The sequence below is a fragment of the Denticeps clupeoides genome, chromosome 17 (assembly GCF_900700375.1).
Source record: "Denticeps clupeoides chromosome 17, fDenClu1.1, whole genome shotgun sequence".
Taxonomy (NCBI): Eukaryota; Metazoa; Chordata; class Actinopteri; order Clupeiformes; family Denticipitidae; genus Denticeps; species Denticeps clupeoides.
Window position 1 is genome coordinate 15646412 of NC_041723.1, and position 21926 is coordinate 15668337.

Sequence of the window (21926 nt, forward strand, 5' to 3'; positions counted from 1 at the left end):
TGACTAGCAGGGATCCGGCCGCTGTCGTCTTGAGGCGTCCCAAACAAATCCTACTCTACAGCGAGCACATGCCCAAAAGAAACAGGGCCACCTCACCAGAGGTCACGCCTCGCCCGGCCCCAGGGGTGGTTTTGTGCCTTTGCCGTGAGTCTGTTCTACATGGCTGCCCCAGATTTGGACCCGTACACGGGTAAAGTCAGTGTGACCTGCCCACTTTTGAAGACACTCCATTGACTGCTGGTAAGTAATGCTCTTGCGAGCTTTCCAAGCTGAGTGGCTCGGCGTAAGCCCTCATGCATTCAGGCCAGATTATGGTCTGAGAATGCAGCAGCCTGCCTCCTGCATTACTCCTCCCTATAGGCAACGTCAAACCCGGATCAGGTATGTTCGGAGGAACAATAAGCGAGCGGAAAACAAGGTCCTCTCTGAAAGGCTGCGAGAACGTTCTTGTGACGGCACTGAGTGCGTATTCATGGACTGAAAGGCCGTGCGGAGCGGAGGATGACACGGATCAGGAGTAAAAGCAAATATTTCAGTCAGAGCTGAGAAGCGAGGGCCGGCAGGTGATTTATGGAGCGTGTGGTTGTGAAACGCTCCATCAGGGCTGTGTGAGCTCTTTGTGTTGGGTGGCAGGCGAGAGAGATGAGCTGCTTCTGTACCAGAGTAAAAAACATGCGTGTCGGGACTGGCAGGTTTAAACGTATAAACATAGAGGAGTGTATTTTTGTGTTCGATTTCACCCACTCTCTCTCTCTCTCACACACACAACAACAACAACAACAACAAGAAAATGCTAAAAAAATAAAGATTATTTATGGAACTTGTTTAAAGCACTAAATTCTCATTCAACTGGGTGACAATTAGGATTAATGGTGCCTAAACATTTTCTGACAGTGGCTGGATTTTTCTTTGGTGGGCCTAGAGTATATTTACATATACGGCATTTATCAGACGCTTTTATCCAGAGCGAATTATAATGAATATTTACAGGGACAGTCCCCCTGGAGACACTCAGGGTTAAGTGTCTTGCTCAGGGACACAATGGTAGTAAGTGGGGTTTCTACCTGGGACTTTATGGTCTTCTGTGTTACCCACGATGCTACTACCACCCACTATCAACATATAAACATCAACAGCGCAGTAAAAGTAACAGTAAATAATATTATACCAAAACCAGGTTTATTAATAACCCCTTACATCATGTAATCAAGGGCTAATGTAATATGATACCCTTTCTTATCCATGATTAAATCATAGTACCATCATGTAATATTGTCAATGGAAATAATAAAATTTCTAGAACTGAACGAAAACAAAACATATTCAATCATTATTAAAACATATGTGCAACAATATTATTGTATAAGCCAAATGTTTACATGTAAATATAGGCAATTTTCATTCATGGTGTGAAACAATCTGATTATTGCAGTAGTATGCAATGTATTATATTATGTATTATACAATTATAGTAGTGCAGCCCTATATATTGCCTACTGTTGTTTTTCCCAATGTGAACCTGTTGCCAGTCTTAATGGAAGTCCAGCATTTTTTAAAGTGAAGTAGACATTTAACTGTGAAAAGCTGCAATCATCCTCAGCAGGAGTCAGAACTCGCCTAAAACTGATATCTTAAAAGAGACTAGAATGACAAGATGGATGAAATGCATTGATGGTAAACTGTAAGAATGTTGTAAGTTGCTCTATATAAGGGCGTCTGCCAAATTCCACAAATGGAAATGGAAATGGCTACAGAGTTCAGTTCTCCAAATGAGTCATGTCACAATAGGACTGTTCTCTTTTTAATTAGCTGACCTGCTAAAACCTGAAGAGACCCACCCTGCAGAACCTGCCATTCACAAGAAGGATTTAGACCGGCTTTGCAGCCATTGAGGTCTGGAGGCAGCGCAGAGTAGGATCAGGCTGAAAAGGCTTTAAGACCCTGGGACTGTTTCAAATAATTGGGAAATAGTGTGGCTACAATTCTGCCAGTGTCTGCAGAACGATCTCCACAATCATTCACAAAGCTTGCAAGGAACAGAAGTGGAGTAAACGTCAGCTTCCACCTTCAAAGTGTACAGATGTGTGAGTAAGACACCCAACTCCTCTTTTTGGGTTCGGTTTTGTTTAGTGTTGGGGTGGCTGGGTAAAAGCCCATAATGCCCTTTGTGAGCCCCAGGAATGCTGGGACTTCTGCTATCAAGCAGATCGTCCCCACATTGTGCTTTTTTATAGAGGAGGAGTGGCCATCGGAGCAGCCGGCGCTCTGACGGGATTTTCAGTAAGTGGAGGGGTCATGGAGGAGGGCACGTCGGCAACGTAAACTTGGCTGTCCCTTAACTTGCTTTTCTCGCATACACACTCTCATTTGCAAAACAATATCTGTTCATGCTTGTACCATTCATGCGCCATTATTTATGATTTTATGTCACTCACCTGTACATCCAGTGTTAGTTAAGTTAAGAGTATTGTTTTTATCTTACTTATCAATACTTTAATTAGTCATCAACCATTGTCAAAATGTAGTCAAGAGTAATACAGTACTATAATGGAAAATTTAGAAGATTAGTCTTATGAAAAGTAAATGTTACTCTTGAGTAACTTGCCCAACCCTGCTGTACATAAATCGTGTTCACTGTGCATATTTCATAACAAAAAAAAACAATAACCCTTATAATAATGCTAATAATGCTCCACCCTACATGGTGTACATATTTCTTCCTGGACTTTATCCTACTCTGTGCTGTGCATATCTGGTTAGATGAAGAAAACACATTTTGTTATAGTAAAGCATTTACTATTCAAAATGACAATAAAGCCTAATTAAATCTCTGTATATGTAGTTCTTACCTTAGCTGCTCACAAGTGAATAAACAAGGAATGTGTATGTTTGTGTGTTTTAATACGACTTACTATAAGTGAAGCTCAGTCTTGGGGTGACGTCGTCTTCAGACACAGCTGCTGATACAAGACAAGCCAGGAGCAAAGCAAAGGTGAGGCGGAATTCCACACTCACTGTCCGAACGCGTACTGTCGGCATGGCAACACCAGAGGGCCAGACAGAAAGACAAGCGTTTCCTTTCAGGACTTTTTTTCCCCTAATTCATTCACAGCTTCTTTCTTCTCCCTCTCGGTTCCTTTGCCTATTCAGCTTTTCTGGCAGATCGACTCTCCCTAAATGGGAGACCTGTTCGCCGGTGTCAGGTCGGAGTGTTGGCGCTCGCCTGGTGCCGCAAACAAAGCTATTCAGTGATCGGTGACCTCTGACATCGGAAAGGAACCCCTGCTGATTATTTCAGATCAGCCTCTTCTTCTCCACTGAGCCAACGGACACGGTGTCCAAGGGGCCGCTCCCAAATCTGCAACCAGAACACAAAAAGTTATTCAGACTGGCACCATTTCAAACCGAGTTTCTTTAGGGGGTCGTTGCATCTGAACCCCAGTGACCTCTGGTTCTAGATTAGATTTATTTTCTACTTTAGAACGAGCGCAGCAAGCGTCCTTCTGATTTAACTGCAGAACCAGATACTCTGTTCACCTTGACCAATCAGCTCTGACTCATGACCTGAAGCAACAAAACCTCCACAATTCAAAAAACAATATTGATTGGCGGATTAATGATTAATGCTACTCTTTTCTCGACCACAAGGCAAAGCCTCACCCAAAAAAAGGTTTTGGTTTTCCTCATTGCGCATTTCTCCGAATCAGTTGGTGTAAAAATAGACGTCTGCAGGTCACAGTATGAAGTATGAAACTTTAACGCCTAATTCTGCCTTCGGCTGTGCATTTTCCGTGTCAACAATCTGGGGTCAGGTTTATCGCCTCTTGTGCAAGCATTATGTGTGTTTGTCCCACATGGGTGTGTCTCAGCAGGTCATGGCAAGAAACCGAGTCTGTTCTCTTGAACTATTAAATGTCCCTGATTTATTTATCTACGGGGAACAGAGAAACCGTGTATTCTTCTCATACGCAAACTCGCCTAGCGCCCAGCGCTTCAGGCCCAACCTCACCTGGCATCAAAACCCTTCCTTAGTGCCAGCCACCACGCTGTTTATCCAAGTCTTCATCCAGGGCTTCTCGTATTTTACCTTTATATAAATGCAGCCGACAGAACATATTCCAGCTGCACGATCCACAAACAAAGCCTCAGGATCCAGCACCACCACCATTGTCTGCTTAACAAATGCCTCTACTGTTAATAAAAAGAAATTGGGTTACGGGAATACATGGGATGGATGACAAGGCGAAACAAAACCACGTGTAGCTTCACTGTTTGGCCATTTGTGGACCAGTGGTGGACAGTAACAATGTTACAGTACCTTTTACTAACTTTACAGTCCTAACTAATACTTTTGAAAGAGAAATTGTGTCCTCTGCTTTTAACCATCACACTTGGTGAGCAGTGGGCAGCCATGACAGGCGCCCGGGGAGCAGTGTGTGGGGACGGTGCTTTGCTCAGTGGCATTGGGATTGGGATTCGAAACGGCGCCCTTCTGATTACGGGGCCGCTTCCTTAACCGCTAGGCCACCACTGCTCCTAATTAAATATTACAAATCATGACAGATTCTGAGGATAAAAACAAAACAAGTCAAAGCATACATGTTCCTAATGTTGTTGCAAAAATATATCAGTAAAGCATAGAATCCGTGCAGATATTTTATTATTATTAAATCTGAAACTTTGCATGTTCTTAATTCCTGCAAAAGACTTTCATAGGCACATGGTTCAGCCGAACAGAAAACAATGATCATACTAGACTAAATTAATGACATTCTATTAAAAGATTTTGTGCCAAAAGTCTTTTAACATAAAATGAGTTGATTGAGCAAGAGCCATTATCGGATTAAAAATACCTTTGCTGGAGTAGTATTTTACTTTACTTCACCCACCGCTGTTGACAATCAATGCTGGGTTCAACTTACAGGGCAGACCTACATGGGAACCCTGTGGCATCGACCCGCAGCCACATTAGGCATAGAACATAATGAGCTGAGAGAGACCTGTCATCTCCAGTGACAGAACGCAACCTTATCCTGTGATCGCGGTCAAATATGGCCCCGTCAGCGCAGAAGAGATGGTTTGTGTTACCACTGGGCCAGCCTCTTAAATCAACCATAACGAGTATCTGGTTCAATCCATTCGAGGTTACTAGGCTGATACAGAATGCTAATGGCACAAGAACAGCCAATCTCCATCACTAATGGATGTGTGGACATTTATAGGTCATTGTGCTTGCACTGTCGTACTTTTTGTCCCTGTGTATAAAGTGGATAATTATGATAATCATCTTCACTGTACAGGTTTTTCTGTATTGGGAAAAATGTACGTGTCGTACGTGGGCAGCAGACTTTATGCAGAATTCTATTTTTTCTTGTCTCTGCAGGTGACGCGCAGACAGGAGTCCCCCGTGTGTAGAAGGACCAGCGGGATCTACTGCGGGATCTAGTGCATCTACCGGCTCCCAGGGGATCGGAGTACAGCCCTCCCTAGCCAGGCCAGTACATGAACGGGCCTGTTCTGTTGATTCATAAAATTCTACACAAAAAAGCGAATTTCCTATATAATTAACAATGAGGTTTGAGCTTGAAACCGTTGCACTGTGCCAAGGCGCTTGGTCCTTGTCTCAAAGGTCTGATCTGAATCACCGATTCAAGACCGGAAAATAGCTGATTTCTTCAAGCAACCCTATAATGCTGCATATTCCGGTGCTTTTATTCACCTGGGATGAAAAGCAGTTTTTCTAGACATTCACTGATAAATACTTTTAAAACAAATCATTGTAAACATCATTTTATTTGTACAAGGTTAGCAATAACAGGGCACTAAATATGGCAGATAGGGCAAATTCAAATTTCAGAAGGATTATGTCAATGAATAGAAATGCCGGTCCTGACAGCCTATGAGTGGATTTATCAGGGTTTGTCATGTTCTGATGAGTCGTGATGAGTTCATTCCGTTTACCTTTAAAAGACCTGTGGCATGTGGTCACCTCTGTGCAAACACGCAATCGCATCCATGAATGGCAAAAATCCGGCGGTCACCGCAGATACCGAGCCTGTTTACATAAAGCACATTACGCTACGGCAGCGTAGCCCAGGTGAAGTCGGCGGGAACTACTTTCCGGCCCGGGCTGGAAATAAACAGGTAGATGAAGTGACTTCTCTTATCCGCCGGGAGACGGATCCTGTGGGGCAGTTTATACAAGTTCATGCGCAGAAGATCCTTCTGGCCGCGCTCTTCATAGCAATCCATAACGTAGGAGTGGAGTTGGTAGAACATTCGTCAAGTGCTTTGATGATTTTGACTTTGTTTAAAGAAGGTGAAAGAATGATAGATCCTAAATATTTGCGAATGACTGAGACTCCCTCCGGCAGGCCATCATTACGACAGATGTTTAAACAGAGAGACCTACAAATTTTACAAAAAAGCCCCGGAGACAGGATGGGCAGATGCACTAAAAGCGTCATCAGGGCCGCGGAGCCAAGACTCCCACGGACGTCTTATCTCGACGTGTATTCAAACAGGTGCTTTGACACAAATTCACCACACGTTGTTAAAAAAAAAAAAAAAGAATCGTGCCCAGCCACTCATTGCCCTCTGCTGACGGACTGAGTGGGGAAAGCTTCAAGTTGACTGGTTGCTCCCGGATACGTCTTATTACAGAGCGTTTGCAAAGCATGTCGTTACGTAGGAGAGCCTGAATGCTCCGTTCTAAAACCGCCCCACGAACATCAGCAGGCTTTTCTTTTCTTCCTGTTTACAAGGTCATACCTCCCTCCTACTGGCCATATGCTTGAAGAAGAACACCGCCGCGCTCCGGTCAAGGCTACAGCAGAGCCCGTATTTGCCGTACAGAGGCCGTCCAGGCGTCATTAGCCTTCTTTCCGAGGAGCAAATTGGAGTCGGCTCCCAGCTGACCAGCTGAGAGGAGCCGGCTCGGTCAAACCATCTGCTGCGTGACAGGGACAATGTACCAGGACAAACTTTAGCTGAGACACGTGGCAGGTTGGAATAGCGAGGGGAGAGGGGAGGGGGAAGTGCTCTCGCTGTCAGCCGGGAGATTTATACAGGATTCCGTGCACCGGGCCTTCTTCTGGACGAGGGATTAATGTTCACACCATGAATCATCCCGTTGTCTCTCCACAGTTTTTATCCCTCGAGCACGTACCTTGATGAATGGCTCGGCCCTCTGCATTATCCTCCCTGACACGATAGACCGCGCATGAACAAGCGTCACACAAGCATGTTAATAATTCAGGGAGGGGTGGGTTCATTTGTAACAAACAGCAAAACGGAGTTGGCCAGTGCTCTTACATAATCTCTGTAATCAAACTCCACTCATATCATATCCCCTTGGACAAACAATGTAAAGATGATAAAGACAACAATGTTTGTGAAATGTTTCCTAAACGTTTATATTTATCATTCATGTTTATGAAAAAACTCATAAGAGGGCAGCCATTTCATGTTCATTATTTCATGTTCGTAATTTCAACAACACACCTTTTCAACATGATATGTTCATGATTAGATGATCAGATCTAAATGCTCACCAAAGTTGGAATGCTTGTAGATCCACTTATGTGGAATCAACAGTTCAATTTCATGCTGGTTTTACTGACTTAAAACATTACTCTATTGTTTAATAGTGTCCAAAAAACTTTAGTTACTTGAGTACTAATACAACACAATAGTTTTTGATGACAACAGTAAGTTTGCTGATCAATAAAAAGAACACATTCTGCTCTACACAAACACAACCCCGTTGGCTCACAAATAATTGAAGAAGAAGAAAAGTCCCCCTCTCCACACACCCTCCAAACGATAACTCAATAGCTCGCAACAAGTCTGCCAATTGCACAGGGGTTTGCCTTAGGATGGCATGTGCAGCAGGAATATTCTTCACACAGTAAGAGGCTCAGATGACGTAGGTCCCAGGGATCATATCAAGGTGTAAATTGCGCACCTCACAAAACGAGAATGAAACCGCGTGAGCAAGCCAATCACAGGCCAGCAGCCATGAAAGCCAACTCTGGCCTTCTAGTCACAAAGCTGCTCTCACTGACCATCCACAGGCTAGAAACCGCAGGGCTGAAAAGATTCAGGACGATGGTTAATAGCAGAATAAAACTTAAAAAAAAGGAACGCCAATCAATCACAGTAGCTCCAGCCTGGAGGAGAAATTAAATCCCCAATTATAGGCTTTGATTAAATTCATATAAAACAGGATCTGACTTGAAAGTCACATATTAGCTGCCTTTATGCCAGTGATATGAAAGGAACTTTTTAGACATAATTTAGTACTAAATACTCGATTGGAACTCATTCAAAGTGAAGCAGAGGGCACTACAGCATAGCCATGAGCCCACATCATTTCCTGTATCTGATAAATATAGCAGCGGCCTTACTACAGCAACAGATGCCAGCACTATCAAGTTTGTCATCTGAGAGGGGGGTGGATGAAAGGGCCAGAGAAGAAGGGTCGGGGGTGTGCTGAGCTTTTTATTCTGTTCTGAAACGCTCCCGGGCTCATGCGTCATCTCCCAGAAGCACCTGCTCTCGCCCCCTCCCGGGGCTTCCGAAACGCGCTCCCCTGATGTGGCTTTTTTTTTTTTTTTGGATTCCCTTCCCGCCTTCTCATGCTCATGCCCCTCCCCCTTCTGGTGAGCAGCTTCCTCTGGTGTCAGGTGCTCGGTGACTAGTTGGAGGAACCATCCGAGCGAGTGGTTCGGCGGGGCAGAGTGGATCTTCTGGCTGCTCCGCTTCGCGGGCGAAGACGAGTAAGATGGATGAGGGCAAGCGAACTCTGAAACGGAATGGCACATTCACAACCTCGTCCACAGCTTACAGTAATTAATGGCCTGCTCCTTTCTGGCCGGCACTAATTAAAGCCATATGCTATTTGAAAGACTTCTAATTGCCTAATTAAAATCTTATAACATTTCTTAAAGATTGGAAAATTTTTTAAACCCAGGGTTTGAAATTCATATTTAATTTCATCATATGCTATGAACTTTTTTGGCCTCTGACTTGGTTACCATTGCTAGGATACCAAAAAAAGCCCAAGGTGACCACAAAAATAGATAGGCTAATGTAAAATATGACCATAAAACTGGAAGCGAAATCACTCCTTCCTTTTAATCCCAATTACCCAAACCCGGGGGGGTCTGCGACTTTCTGAAGTCTGATTTCGTTACTGCTCTTCCACCTCATTCTGCAAATTTCCATAACAGATGTGGAAAGCCAGCAAAATTCTAAACAGCACTTCAGAAGGGACCTGCTATCGCCATCAGCTCCTCAGAGGCCTGGGGAACAGCAGGGACTCCACTTAAGCCCCTCTGTGGTGGAGAGCTATATAACAGATCCATTCTGCCGAAGGGAGCAGAAAAGGGGAGCCAGACCTTGGTCTCCACGTGAACCCAGGGAGAGTCCTGGCACAGGCCGCGTCATCATATTCCAACCCTAATACAGCAACAACTCGTCAGTCAGCCATTAGTCATTCAGCTAGTATCACATTGTGAAAGACAACAGGAAGTAATAAGATCCTTATCACGGCACTGGAGGCAGATCTCTGGCTTTGAAGAGGCAGAGACATGACTTTTATGGAGCTGTAAAGCAGCCAGGATGTTGTCTGGGTCACTGGGTCACACCAGCAGGTCAAACAGAGGCGTTAAACCCAGATCACTGCTAAAGCCACGGTACCCACCATCCACAAATCTCTATCACACCACATACAGGTCCTGTGCAGGAAAAAAAAAATCAGCGTAACAGAGACTAGTACTTCCCTTTACCAAACAATATGTTCCTCAGTTAATAATCTCTTTTAAACATGGCACTATTATTTAAAACAGAAGACAGATGAACTATAAACATTTATTATTATAAATTTTATTCACGTAAGGTTTTACTCACTCACAATGAACAAATGAAATTGGGATTTAAGAGTGAAGTGATACGGTGTGAATCAAGATTTAAATTTTCTTTCATGACTTTGTGCAGCTCTCGCACTAGCGAACTGCAGAAACTCCGGGGTGTTTGCTTGCACTTGTGCGACCTGCCTGGGTGATCTGTGGGAGCGTAGAGAGCACGAGCGGGCCAACCAGAGTTGTGCTCTTTTTCCTGGCACAGAGGCAGAGTCTCCCAGCTGAGGACATAACTCGGATAAAGACCTTTTTCATGCGTCGTCGCGAATACTGTTTCGTAGCGCTGAAACGGTGCGAAAAAGATAGGTGTGGTCAGTGCCCTTTATACTGTTCAACTGCAATTTGATCTAACCCCAGAGAAAACCCCTGTTGATTCTGAAGGGACAGATCACGTAGTTATGGATTCTCATATCACGCCCTTTTAACGCAGAGGGAGTATCAACGCTTCCAGTTTAATTTATAGAACCACGCGTTTTCAGATGCTTCATTCGTGACATATTTAGAACAGTAACTAAAGTTCCCTACTACACTCAGTGGGAAAAAAACGAGTTTTGGGGTCTCTAAACTCAACACTGGCAGCATCATTTCCTCCCAGTTCCCTTTCGGGAGTACAACTGAATGTCAGGAATCTCTCGGGAGTCGGGCAAACAACAGAGGCTTCCAATAGTCTTCAGACAAAGATGCCCATTCGATGAGCTGATAACGTTTCCCCCAGACTCTGACCATCCTTCCGGTGCCTGGTGCTGTATGTTTTCTCAAGTTTGCATGATTCGCTTCCCCGGGGACGAGCAACAGCACAGGACCGTGGGTAAGTAGCTGCTTAAGTAAATACTATATAAACGCTGACGTTTCCTTTGACACACACGCTCGCCAGAATACAATTACGGTGTTCACATCACCGCAAATCCAGCCTGAGCGGCCGCCGAGATCGGACGCGATGAACCCATTTCAGGCTTTTATGAAGAGGCTATCTTCGGCACGCGGCGTATAAATATTGATCGTGCCACATTTGCGTCTTGTGATAAAAGGAGACGCTTTGCAGTGCATTATCCTCCCTGGCAGGAAGAGCGCATGTAAATAGGGTGTCACGTTCCCGTTTCGGCAATCCATTCAATCTCAGCCTTTACAGGAACCATCAACCCCACTGAGTCCCCTTTAGTTTCCAGTTAAAGACGTGCTAAAAAGCACGCGTTAATAAAGCATTTTTATAATGAAAACCTCATCCGACACACTTTGAAAGCATGAGCTATTGCTGTTGAGGTGGGGGGGTGGACTGGACCCCGTTGTCACATGGCCATCCAGTAATGCAGTTTGGACAGGAGGATTATGGGATGGCTTGTCCATGTCCTCTTTCCATTATGCACCCCGCGCCGAAAACAACAAGGGAGCTCGGTGCTTTCAGGGGGGCTACCAGGGGGCCAATTTCTTCATTAGATCCTGCAGGAACCCATGTCTAATTACACGGACAAACCACCCTGGATGTTGGCCAGAACTCGCCGCAGCCAAGCACTTCTGTCTACATTGTGTTTTTTCTTCTTCTCCTTTCTAAACTGTGGCCAATGTCCCGTAAATTATTCGCACTGTGTCCACTACTTGGTATTGTTCAACGCTCGTCATTGAGAACCTGACACGAGTCATCCAAACACCAGTTTATGGCAAATTTGGCCGATTCGCTTGCTGGAATCCAGTGCTCGGGACATTTTTATGTTCAGGTGAAGAGCTGGGGGGGGAAATATATATATATCAGCTGTCGGGTCGACCGAAAAAAGTAGGTCACGGATTGTTTCCCCCGCTCGCTGCCCTGAATGTTTCCAATTGTTCAGGATTATCTCGCCATCTTGCCACACATATTTACTGTATGGTTAATAATGCAGCCCCCGATACTCTTAATTTATGATAAGGACGCAACGTTATGTGAAGCTGTTGTAGTTCCTGGTTCCTGTAATGCCTAACTAAGCTGATCTTTGTTGGGAAAACAATTCCGACTTCAGGTGCTGAAACTCAGTTTTTCCTAATGTTTTTTTTAATCTCAAAGGTATTTGCTCAAGGTTAAACCAATACATTACTAGTATTTTTTTTTTTTGTAACTTATTGATTTCAGTCATCCATTTCCCTCATTGCAACACAGGAATGTCTGACACAGGCATCAGCACAACCATTCCCCCCATAATCGCTATTGACGGCTGTAACTCTCGTCATCACAGAGCTGACCAGCACAATTGGAATGCGCTTTTATCTCCATCTCAGGATCTCTGTGCATGTCACGCATTCTTTGACAGCTATAAACAATAGAAGTGCAGCTGATGGTCATTGATGCCCAGAATAAGAAGCCCTCAAATTCCCCCAGTTCAGAAAGACCAAGGCAGGTGCTAGACCCATCAATCACAACACCCAACCAATACCCCAGCCCAGACCTCCCTTCAAAAATCTCTTCTGGCACCCGAAGACCTCCCAGATCTCTCTCCTCCCCCAAAATATGGTCCTGCAGTAGCTTCCAGGCCTTATTAAATCTCTGCAATGTCAGTCTGGACAGGACACCCCCCACTCCACACCATCGATCACCGCTAACCGCTATACTACCACTGACACAGGGGCAGTGGTGGCCTAGCGGTTAAGGAAGCAGCCCCGTAATCTGAAGGTTGCTGGTTCGAATCCCAACCTGCCAAGGTGCCACTGAGCAAAGCACTGTCCCCATTGTCACAATGACAATCACTTTTCACTATACTACTAGGCAGTGGTGGCTAAGGAAGCGGCCCCGTAATCAGAAGGTTGCCGGTTCGAATCCCGATCCGCCGAGGCGCCACTGAGCAGAGGACACATTTCGTTTTGTTGGCTGTCCAGATCAGTTTCCACTGAAATTTTTTCCTAAACAGCTAAATATTCAAAGGATGTTTTAAGGTGGCCCTGTCTGTAAATGCTGTGCAACATTTCATTATGTGAGACTTATCACCGTCTCATTAGTCTATGCAGTTTCTTGTAAATGACATTTCTAAGGAAGTGGGGGCGGGGGAAAAACACACATCATCCAGTTTCCTTCATATGGATTTAAGGGATTGGTACTCCTTCCACGAAAAAGCTGCGCCCAGGAAGCTACGTGTGGTGCATCTGGAAAGTGTAAAGTCACCACACTCACCACAGGCAAACTACCGTGATGCACGGTAGTTTGCCTGCATTGTGCATGATAAGAGGTTTTTCTCTTGCCGGCGGATGCCATGAAACTTTCTCTGAGCGCTCAAATCCAAAAACTCAAAATGCACCATAACGGCAACCCGATAACATCTTTGTATTTCTCACAGACGCTGTTTCCAGAACCTATGCAAATTGGGGGAATTGCTTATCCAGGAGTATCAGCGGCTTTTCCTGACTTGCTGATGCCTGCGCTTCTTCGATGTATCCCAGAAGTGTGCACACACGCACACACTGAAATGTGTGTGGTAAATACTACATTGTGGAGCAGAAAGTAGAAGAAAAGCTCTTCAACTGTTTTTGACCTTTTAGAACAACGTAGGCGATCTCATGTTTGGGAGCCACAATCAGAGGAATGCTGGTCATTCCCGAGTATTCACACTGGCATCTGAACCATCCCCAGGCTGCTGGGGATGCTTTACAAACACAGATATTCCGGATGAATTCCACTTAGTAGTACCCTGCAACCTAGACAACCTGGGCTTTGACTGAAGACGCAATCAATCTCCATCTCCAGCGGGTTTACTTCAATGCAAATCATTAAAAAATGCACATTCCTGAACGTTGCTGCCGTTTCTGGCCATAACTCCTATTGGAGGACTGTTAGTGAAGGCACAATTCTACCTCACGCTCACGGTAGGACGTGAGGAGTTATGAAGGGTCAGAACCTCTGAGGTGGATTAATGTGATGACTGGTCAACTGCTCTATTTAATCAGTCAGACTTCATGAAGTATCTCTGGGCTCAGGGCTCTTGGCTGCATCTGGACGCTGGCCAGCCTCCTGTTCGTTAACCCCATTCAGCCACGGCCTAGCCATTCGACAATTGCTGCTGCGTGATCGTGTGTTTTGCACTCCACTGTTGCTCGAGGTGGAGAGCCCGGAGCGGTGCATGTTATAATGGCGCTGAGATTACATCAGGGTCAAGACAGGCCCACACAGCTCACGGGGCTGATGCAGGTAGGAGTCGATGTCACGAAGAGATGGAGCTGAAATGAGGTGTTAAAGGAATGCAGGATACTGGTGGCTACATCTCTTTTGTCGACTTGGCCCACTTCTGAATGGCCCTATCAACCATTCTGAAACAATTAGGCTTCAACCCTCATGTCTGACTCTTTATTTCATGATGACTAAAAGCAATTCTGTTTAGGCCTGCAGACTGTTTTTCTCATTTTTGGAAGATTTACAGTTTAAATTTCACAGAATTGGTACAAGGAATGCTATTTTGCTTTCTCTGCAAAATTTGTGTGGAAGCGAAATGTTTTTCCAATGGGGTGATCAAAGTAACATGAGAACAGCAAAAACCTTCTTTTATAAATGCAGACTAGCCCTTATTTCAGCCAAAAAGGGGATATTCTTTGATCTCAGGCATGGGAAATACTCAATACATTGGGAGCTATGAGTCTCTGCCTTTGAAGTAGAGAGATTCTTGGTGAGTAAGTACGCAATTACAGAATGCATTTCATCACACATTTCATGTCATTTAAGAAAAGAAGGAAACAAAGGCTTAGGCTACCCAGTAAGCGCAAGCAATTAGGAGCCTCATATTGCTAAATAGACCATTAATTGAGAGAGAGGTAATTGTGTTTGATGGAGAAAAGTAGGCATTCACACAGTCACAGTCACCTCAATCAGCACTTCCCTCGGCTGCAGATGAGGAAACGCCGGGCGACGGGTCACATGGCGGCTGTGAATGAACAAAAACTGCCTTTAACTGAGCACCACTGCTTCCCATAGTGGGCCGCTGCTGAATGCCAAGTGCAGCCTGCAGATGTCTAATGACCAGGCTGGTGTTCAAACTAGATCGAGAACAGCCAACGCCGACCAGAGATCTCAGCTTCGCGTTTCCTGCATAAAACAAGGCTGCGGGAGAAGGACGTCAGAAGCTGAACAAAAAAATCTGATCCGATTCAATGAATAATTCAGCATGGTTTTAAAAACCTGCCTCAACCTCAAACATCCAAGACGTCTGTACGCACTCCATGTTACAGTTTTAGCACAGGAAGCTTTTAAATGGTGCCGGCTTTAGCCCCATTGTTCCTGCTGACTTAACAGCACCTCTGTGGAGATTAACTGAGACAGACAGAGCAGGACAGCAGGACAGCATATCAGCATGTTAAGATGAAGCGGCTGGAAAGTCCTTAGTGTCATGATGCATGGGGCAACTTTTTGGGGAAATGGAAAGTTTTCTTGTGACAGGCATTCTTCAATTACTAATGCAGGCCAAAAATCCCTCATCATTGTTGGGGGGGACATTAGACAGTAAAATTCCTGAGGGGGACATAAAAAAAAAAAAGCTTTTTTCATGTGCTGCTGTGACACTGTGATCTGTTGTTCTTTATTAGTCCATATGCTACCTGTCTACAGGTTTTTTAATGCTTTATCTCTCTTAACCCAGCGCAAATATAAACATATCACGCTGCTTAAGCTAACAATATATGTTGTCTATATGAAACATGACAGACTTTGCACAAAGCAGCTGAACTGTAGCTTTACGTGTCCTGTGTTGTGATTGTTGAACAAGTGTAGTGATCAATAACCAGTTTTAATGCATTAAAAATATGGCTGAATGCATTAAAAACTCACCAGGCAACTCAACTCATACATGCCGCTCTGCTCTGCTCCGCACTCTGGGTGCGAGCAGCAGCCCCTCCCATCTGTTCTCAGATGTTGGACTGAAACACTGAGGATTAGGCGGGGGTTACAACTCTCAGACAGTATGTTTTTAAGGAGTACAACTTGTATTGTGCGTTCAACAAACATGAATATATTGTTCAAATAAAAAATATTTTGTGTTTTATGGGGTTTTGGGGATTTTCGCCTAGGATTTTTGCCTATGGTAGACAGAAAGGAACATCTGTGGACCGGGCATCAGTCCATCACAAGGACATCTTACCTACAAACAACTTATAAAGAAACAAAAATGCTGCACAGTGTTGAAACCACTTCTCTGCTGCTTTGTTCAACTGAACTCACATTCTCATATAGATACAGGTGATGGTTCTGATCCAGCCAGAGCCAGAGGATATAATCATATTAAAGGTCGTTTGGGCAAGAGGAGGGTTGTACAATGCAACGACACAGACAGACCGCGGTTGTGAAGCACAGCTTCTACTCCGACGCACAGGCCGAAGCTAAAGAAAAGTGAAAAGGAGAAGATGAAGTGAAGGAGGGGAGTAAAAATCCAAAACAGAGTGAGTGAGAGAGAGAGAGAATGTTCCCTGTACCCAGAGGGATCCCAGCTATGCATATAATAACTCAGAACCCCACTGTTCTCCCTGTTCTCCTCCTCTTCTTCTGGTATTCTCCTATCTCCTTCTCCTCGCCTCAGCTGGACCCCTGACAGTGAGCCTTATGACCAGCCGTCTCAAAGGCATTCTGAAGGTCACACAGGCTATACTACAGTCATAAATACTAGACTGTATTCTTTAAAATTTTAAATAGGCTTTTGTTGCATTTGTTTTTTGATAAATGCTATATGAAACTTTACTGAAACGTTTTCAATGCATCAAAACTACACAGCCGGAGTGAATAAAGCCACTAGTGAACTGTGCTAGTGAAAGAGACTCCCGCAACCTCGTGGCCAGCGACTGGGAATCGTGTCAGGGTCATCAGAGCCATTAGTGGAGTAAAGAGCACAACGTGGAACGCTCGGAGATATCAAATCTCTGGCTGTGGGGGAGGGCAGGCACCCAGCCCTGACATGAATCACTCCGAGGTGTATATACACACACACACGCATACAGTTACACATGCTTAGATTATCACTCATCCAGTATACATATATACGACATAAATTTAAGCCTACAGTTACATACGCTTCCCGAAAAAGACACACTTGTTTTGCCCACATGATCCCCCACCAGTCACTGGTTTGACACTCAAAGACCTCCGCATTCCTGTTTAAAATAGCCAATATATGCCCAATGCCTTCACCTCGGACATGAGAAAGGAACAGGTGGGTTGGGACGGTGACGAAAAAGACCGTCCGGCAGTCCTCTTCACTCGCACATCATAAGATCTGACACACATGCAAATGCATTCCAGATCCCTGTTCCCAAAAATCGATTCCAGACCTTTGTGTACAGTTAAAACAGCCAGCTGAGCACACGGCGTTCAACCCTGAGGCCATTCTGTTCTCCGTAGGTCTTTTTTTCCCCCTCTCTCATTCTCTCTGCTAGGGGTTAAAAAGGCAAATCCAAGAGGCTCTGCAACGTCTTTGCAAACACAAGAACCCTGGCCAGCGTCCAGCCCTGAAGCCAGTTCCCACGTCATGCCACTGAGCTGCCTGTACTGGGACAAACAGAGGAGCCCGCTGACGTCCCCAACTGAAGTGAGTTCCCATCATCGAGCAGAGGTGGGTAGTAACGAGTTACATTTACTTGAGTGATTTAAAAAAAAAAAGTACTTCATGAGTAGGTTTACAATGCCATACTTTTTACTTTTACTTGAGTACCTTTGTGAATAAGAAACTTTACTCTTTGTGAATAAAAAACAGCAATTTACAGCAATACAGTACATTAACATTTACAGCATTTATCAGATGTCCTTATCCAGAGCGACTTACAATCAGTAGTTACTGGGACAGTCCCCCCCTGGAGACACTTAGGCTTAAGTGTCTTGCTCAGGGACACAATGGTAGTAAGCGGGATTTGAACCTGGGTCTTCTGGTTCATAGGTGAGTGTGTTACCCACTAGGCTACTACCACCCTCTTAAGAAACTTCACTGAAACTACATTGGGCAACACTCTACTTTTTAAAACTATTTATATGCTTCATTTTTGCCAGACAGATGCTGCCAGTAGATCTAACACATGACTATGTTTAACACCATTTACACGTAGCAACAATACACCACATGATCACATGACACCATTTCACCAATTACCACAAACAAACCAGGGGGCCATTGCGCGGCACAAACTCTTCAAACAGCACTACATGGAATAAAAAATGGCAGATGCAACTGTCTCCAGTGCTAAAACCAGAAAGGTAACTGAAAGAATGCAGAATTCCAGTCCCAGAATCCCAGTCAGATCCCAATCCCAGTTCATATACACCCTTTTGTAAACATTTTGTTAAATGGTGGCATAAGTTGACCTCTGTATACCGCTGAAGGAATTATTTAATATATCAATGCTAACACATCTAATTAGCATATATAAGATCAGATTTTGTTCATTAATTACAACAATTCATACTTTAATAAGGTGTTATTATTATTATCATTATTAGGAAATAACAGAATAAGCACATTTATATTCTTTCTACTTATTCTAAAGAATATATTAGATATGACAACCAAACAGAGACTCTGTACTTGCTTAAAACTTTTTGGTTACTTTACCCACCTCTGTCATCGAGCAAACAGTGCCGGGACTAAGTCACCCACAGGATTGTCAGGCACCTACTATAACACCACAACACCACAAATCCCCACACAACCCACCTGCCAGCTCACCATGACATACATGACACACCACCACTGCCACAATATTCAACGTTTTGCTGTTCAGATTTCCCAGATCTAGACAGAGAGGGTCTGATCCGAGTAAACTGCAGCCGGCCTTATTTACATTCCTCCCAAAGTACAAGAGCCAACACGACCAACAAGTTCATCACTCACACACAGCCAGGTGAAGGCTGGCTTTAACCCAGCCGGAGAAAAAGGAGAGGAATCATCGGCATAATACTAAGAAAACACCCCTGGGACAGGAGGCCTGGGATAAGAACCATGTGGAACCGGGAGGCCGGGCAGGAGGGGGGGGTTACACGCAGAACTCTGCTCTATCTCCTCCTCCCCTAATCTCCAGGAGGCCGCTGACGTTGTCGGCGTAAGTGCGGCTCCTGTAAACACCAGCGTGGCGTGTGTTTGCCTGCACTTTGACCCCCTTTTTCCACCGATGGACTTTGCTGATTGTCATCCGAACGCTGCAGCCCGTGAAGAACAAGCGGCCCTCGGCTCGAGGGGACTGGACGTAACTGGCACCGTCCTTTTACCAACCAGCCAAACTCTTTCTGACAGCGTGGCACAGGCAGCCCATTGTTGCGGGTTCGGTGCCCACGGCGCTCCGGCCAGCTGTTGACTTTGCGGATCCGAGCGAACGAAAACAGAGGCGTCCTCCCGGACTGCAGCATCACCCCAGGTCCGGTTTCCTGCCCTCCCATTGGCCGTCCCGCTGCTCACTTTCTCCATTTGCTGATTGGCTCCCTCGTTCTAGATACAGCAGGGACCGTTATCTCAAGTCCAGCTCTCCACATGTCCCCCGTAGGATCAAACAAACCCGGTTCCTCGGCACCAGGAAATTCAAGCTAATCCCTGGGACGGATTCTGCGCTTCCGCTTTCACCATCGCAACAGTTTTGGTTTTGCAACCGATGAAAAGTAAAAGAAAGCGAGTCACACACCTCCAGCCCGCGTTGCACAAATCTCGGCATTTCACAGCTCGGTATACTGAACCGCAGGTTTCTGCTCTTGTCGTGCACGTTTCCCTCGAAATCCTCACGGTGGCCGTTTCGAGCTCAGTACACTTCTTCTCTCTACCCATCCTGTCTTCCCGTGTTTTCACTGATCCGGTTTCACCGCCTTCCCGTTCTCTCCCACACCCCACACAACTGGGTAACTGGGTGCTCTCCTCCGGGATGCGCCTTCCCGTACAATCAGCCTGAAGATAAGGAGGAGAGGCTGGTTCCTGTCAGCACACACCTAATTCGCCCCTTCCCTGCAGCCTACAGCGAACAGCAACAAACAACTCCCCCACCCCACCCCACGCCACCCCATCCCACAAACCCAGGCTGGGAACTCACACGCGCACCACAGGTAACAGCAGCAGAACGACAGCGCCGTGAACCTTCATCTCACTCCTCATCAATCATTAACACGCAGCTTTTTTTTTTTCCTACTGCGGTTAATGAATTACAAGAGTCGACTGGGTAAAGGTGCTGAGTACTTACTCTCACAGTCACCGTTTCCAGCCAAACCAGACCCTCCAGGTAGAAAAAAAAGGCTCCTCTTTCTTGAGAAAGGCTTAAAAAAGACAAAGGCAAATGTGAAATGAACTCCTTTTGAGGTCGGCGTAGGAAAAGGCCAGTGGTTCTTATATCCGGCCGTGATCGGGGCTGTAGGAGCCAGCGCAGCCTCTGCTTTCCCTCTGCATGCGTGAGCGAGTGAGTGAGCCAGTGAGTGTGTGTTTGGGAGGGAACGTGCGTGTGTGTCTGGCACGCATCCCCGTTGGCCCCGCCCCCAGGCACTGAGGGGAGGGACAAGAGAGGACTGCCTTAAAACACTCACACTTACTTCTACACTACAGACTAAGGAACAGGCACAGTAGTATTCTTGAAAAAAAAAAAAGTTCTTGTTTATACATTCTATTATAATATAGATTTGAATAAAAAAATGTATGTTGATTGCGGGTGTGCTAATTGTTGACTGATGACCAGTGTGAGTTGTTTTTGTGTTAAATGTGTGTAGTATTTAGTTACAAAATTAAAAAAAAACAATGTTTTTGTACTATTATACATAATACATTATAATAAACTGCAGGTGGTCATTTAAAAATGAAAATGACAACATATGTCTACAATGTAGTAGCATCTAACATCTGAAAGTGTCTCAAACAATAGCATAGCCATGTCTATAATGTCTAGTTGTAATAAAGTGGATTCGTTTTAAATCTATATATAATTTTATCACTCTTTTAAAAAATTAAAAAAGTTAAAGAATAACAGCCCATTCATATATACATGTTTTTAAGCCGAGGTCTTGATTCAGGAGCAGGACACTGTTTCACCTTGTAAGAAAGGGCCGCTGTCCTCACATGAAACCACATCCCCCCGACTGCTCCATGGGGAACGTCTAACTTCCACTTTTATTTGAATAACTTTAAACCGGCTGTTAGCTGAGAATCAGGGCCCTTACTAAAAAAAATCTATGAGCTTTTCATAAAGTGACACAGGAGTCTTGTCCTCCAACAAGTCTTTGGGTTTAAAATTCGTCTCAGAGAAAAACTGCGTCCGCCTGATAAAAGTTCACTGAAAGGCCGGAGGAACGCTCAGAGCGCGAAGCTAACCATAATATGTGATCCAGGAAAATATGTTAACTATAGGGGATCCTGAACCAAAATAACAGAGCTAATTTTATAAGCAGAAGTATTTAAATGGTCGGCCAGGTTAGACCCTGGCATTCCAGCCATCAGCAGAGGACGGGACAAGCTTGAAATGGCACAAGGTCATGTGACCCAAGATCTTGGGGTGCGGTTAGCGCATGTCTTATTTACACCGGAGACACCAGGCGCTCTTGAGACTCCTCTCTTTGGCTACTGGGTTACACACACCGACCAGACTGGATGCACAGACATATTCAACAGCGCTGGGGCAGACATGTGTAGCTCAGTTTACCTCCTTGTCTGGGAAATGTGTTACTGCTCCGAAATGGGGAAAAAAAGTCTCTCTGTGCGTGGGCTCTTCGCGGGGACAAATGACGGCTCTCCATGTGCCTGCAAGTCTGACTGATGTTGAGCGCTTTTTTTTTACCCCACTCTAAACATCGAGGATGTCAGTAGATGGCTTTCCAGCAATTAGCAGTTCCAGACTAAGTGGCGTGCAGCAGCAATTCACATTAACATAGCAGAGGATGCAGTATAAATGGCAGAAGAATGTAACTTTGGAGCTAATACACCGAAAGGTTAATACACCGAAATATGGGGGTTGAGACTTCCACTTCCCAGCAGAACACAACATAAATCTCATAAAACAACATGGGTTGGGAAGGGAGGTTAGAAACCCGGATGAGGGGGAGATGGAAGAAGAAATCATCTAAAA

General features: G+C 45.0%; 1 protein-coding gene across 6 annotated transcripts in view; it reads right to left on the bottom strand.

The window, feature by feature from the left end:
• The window catches only part of LOC114766680 (semaphorin-4B-like), an 88049-nt gene that overhangs the window by 26016 nt on the left and 40107 nt on the right, over positions 1–21926 (bottom strand). For 3 of the 6 annotated variants that reach the window (XR_003742844.1, XR_003742843.1, XM_028957760.1), the window contains exons 1-2: positions 20061–20278; positions 2913–3358 (exon numbers count right to left, since the gene is read on the bottom strand). Coding sequence is in view for 4 of the 6 variants with exons in the window: in XM_028957760.1 (XP_028813593.1) it covers positions 2913–3039 (127 nt within the window). In the remaining 2 variants the exon portion in view is untranslated. Of the gene's footprint in view, positions 1–2912; positions 3359–20060; positions 20279–21926 lie in introns of those variants that run through there. The other 3 variants (XM_028957763.1, XM_028957762.1, XM_028957761.1) reach the window with 1 other exon arrangement.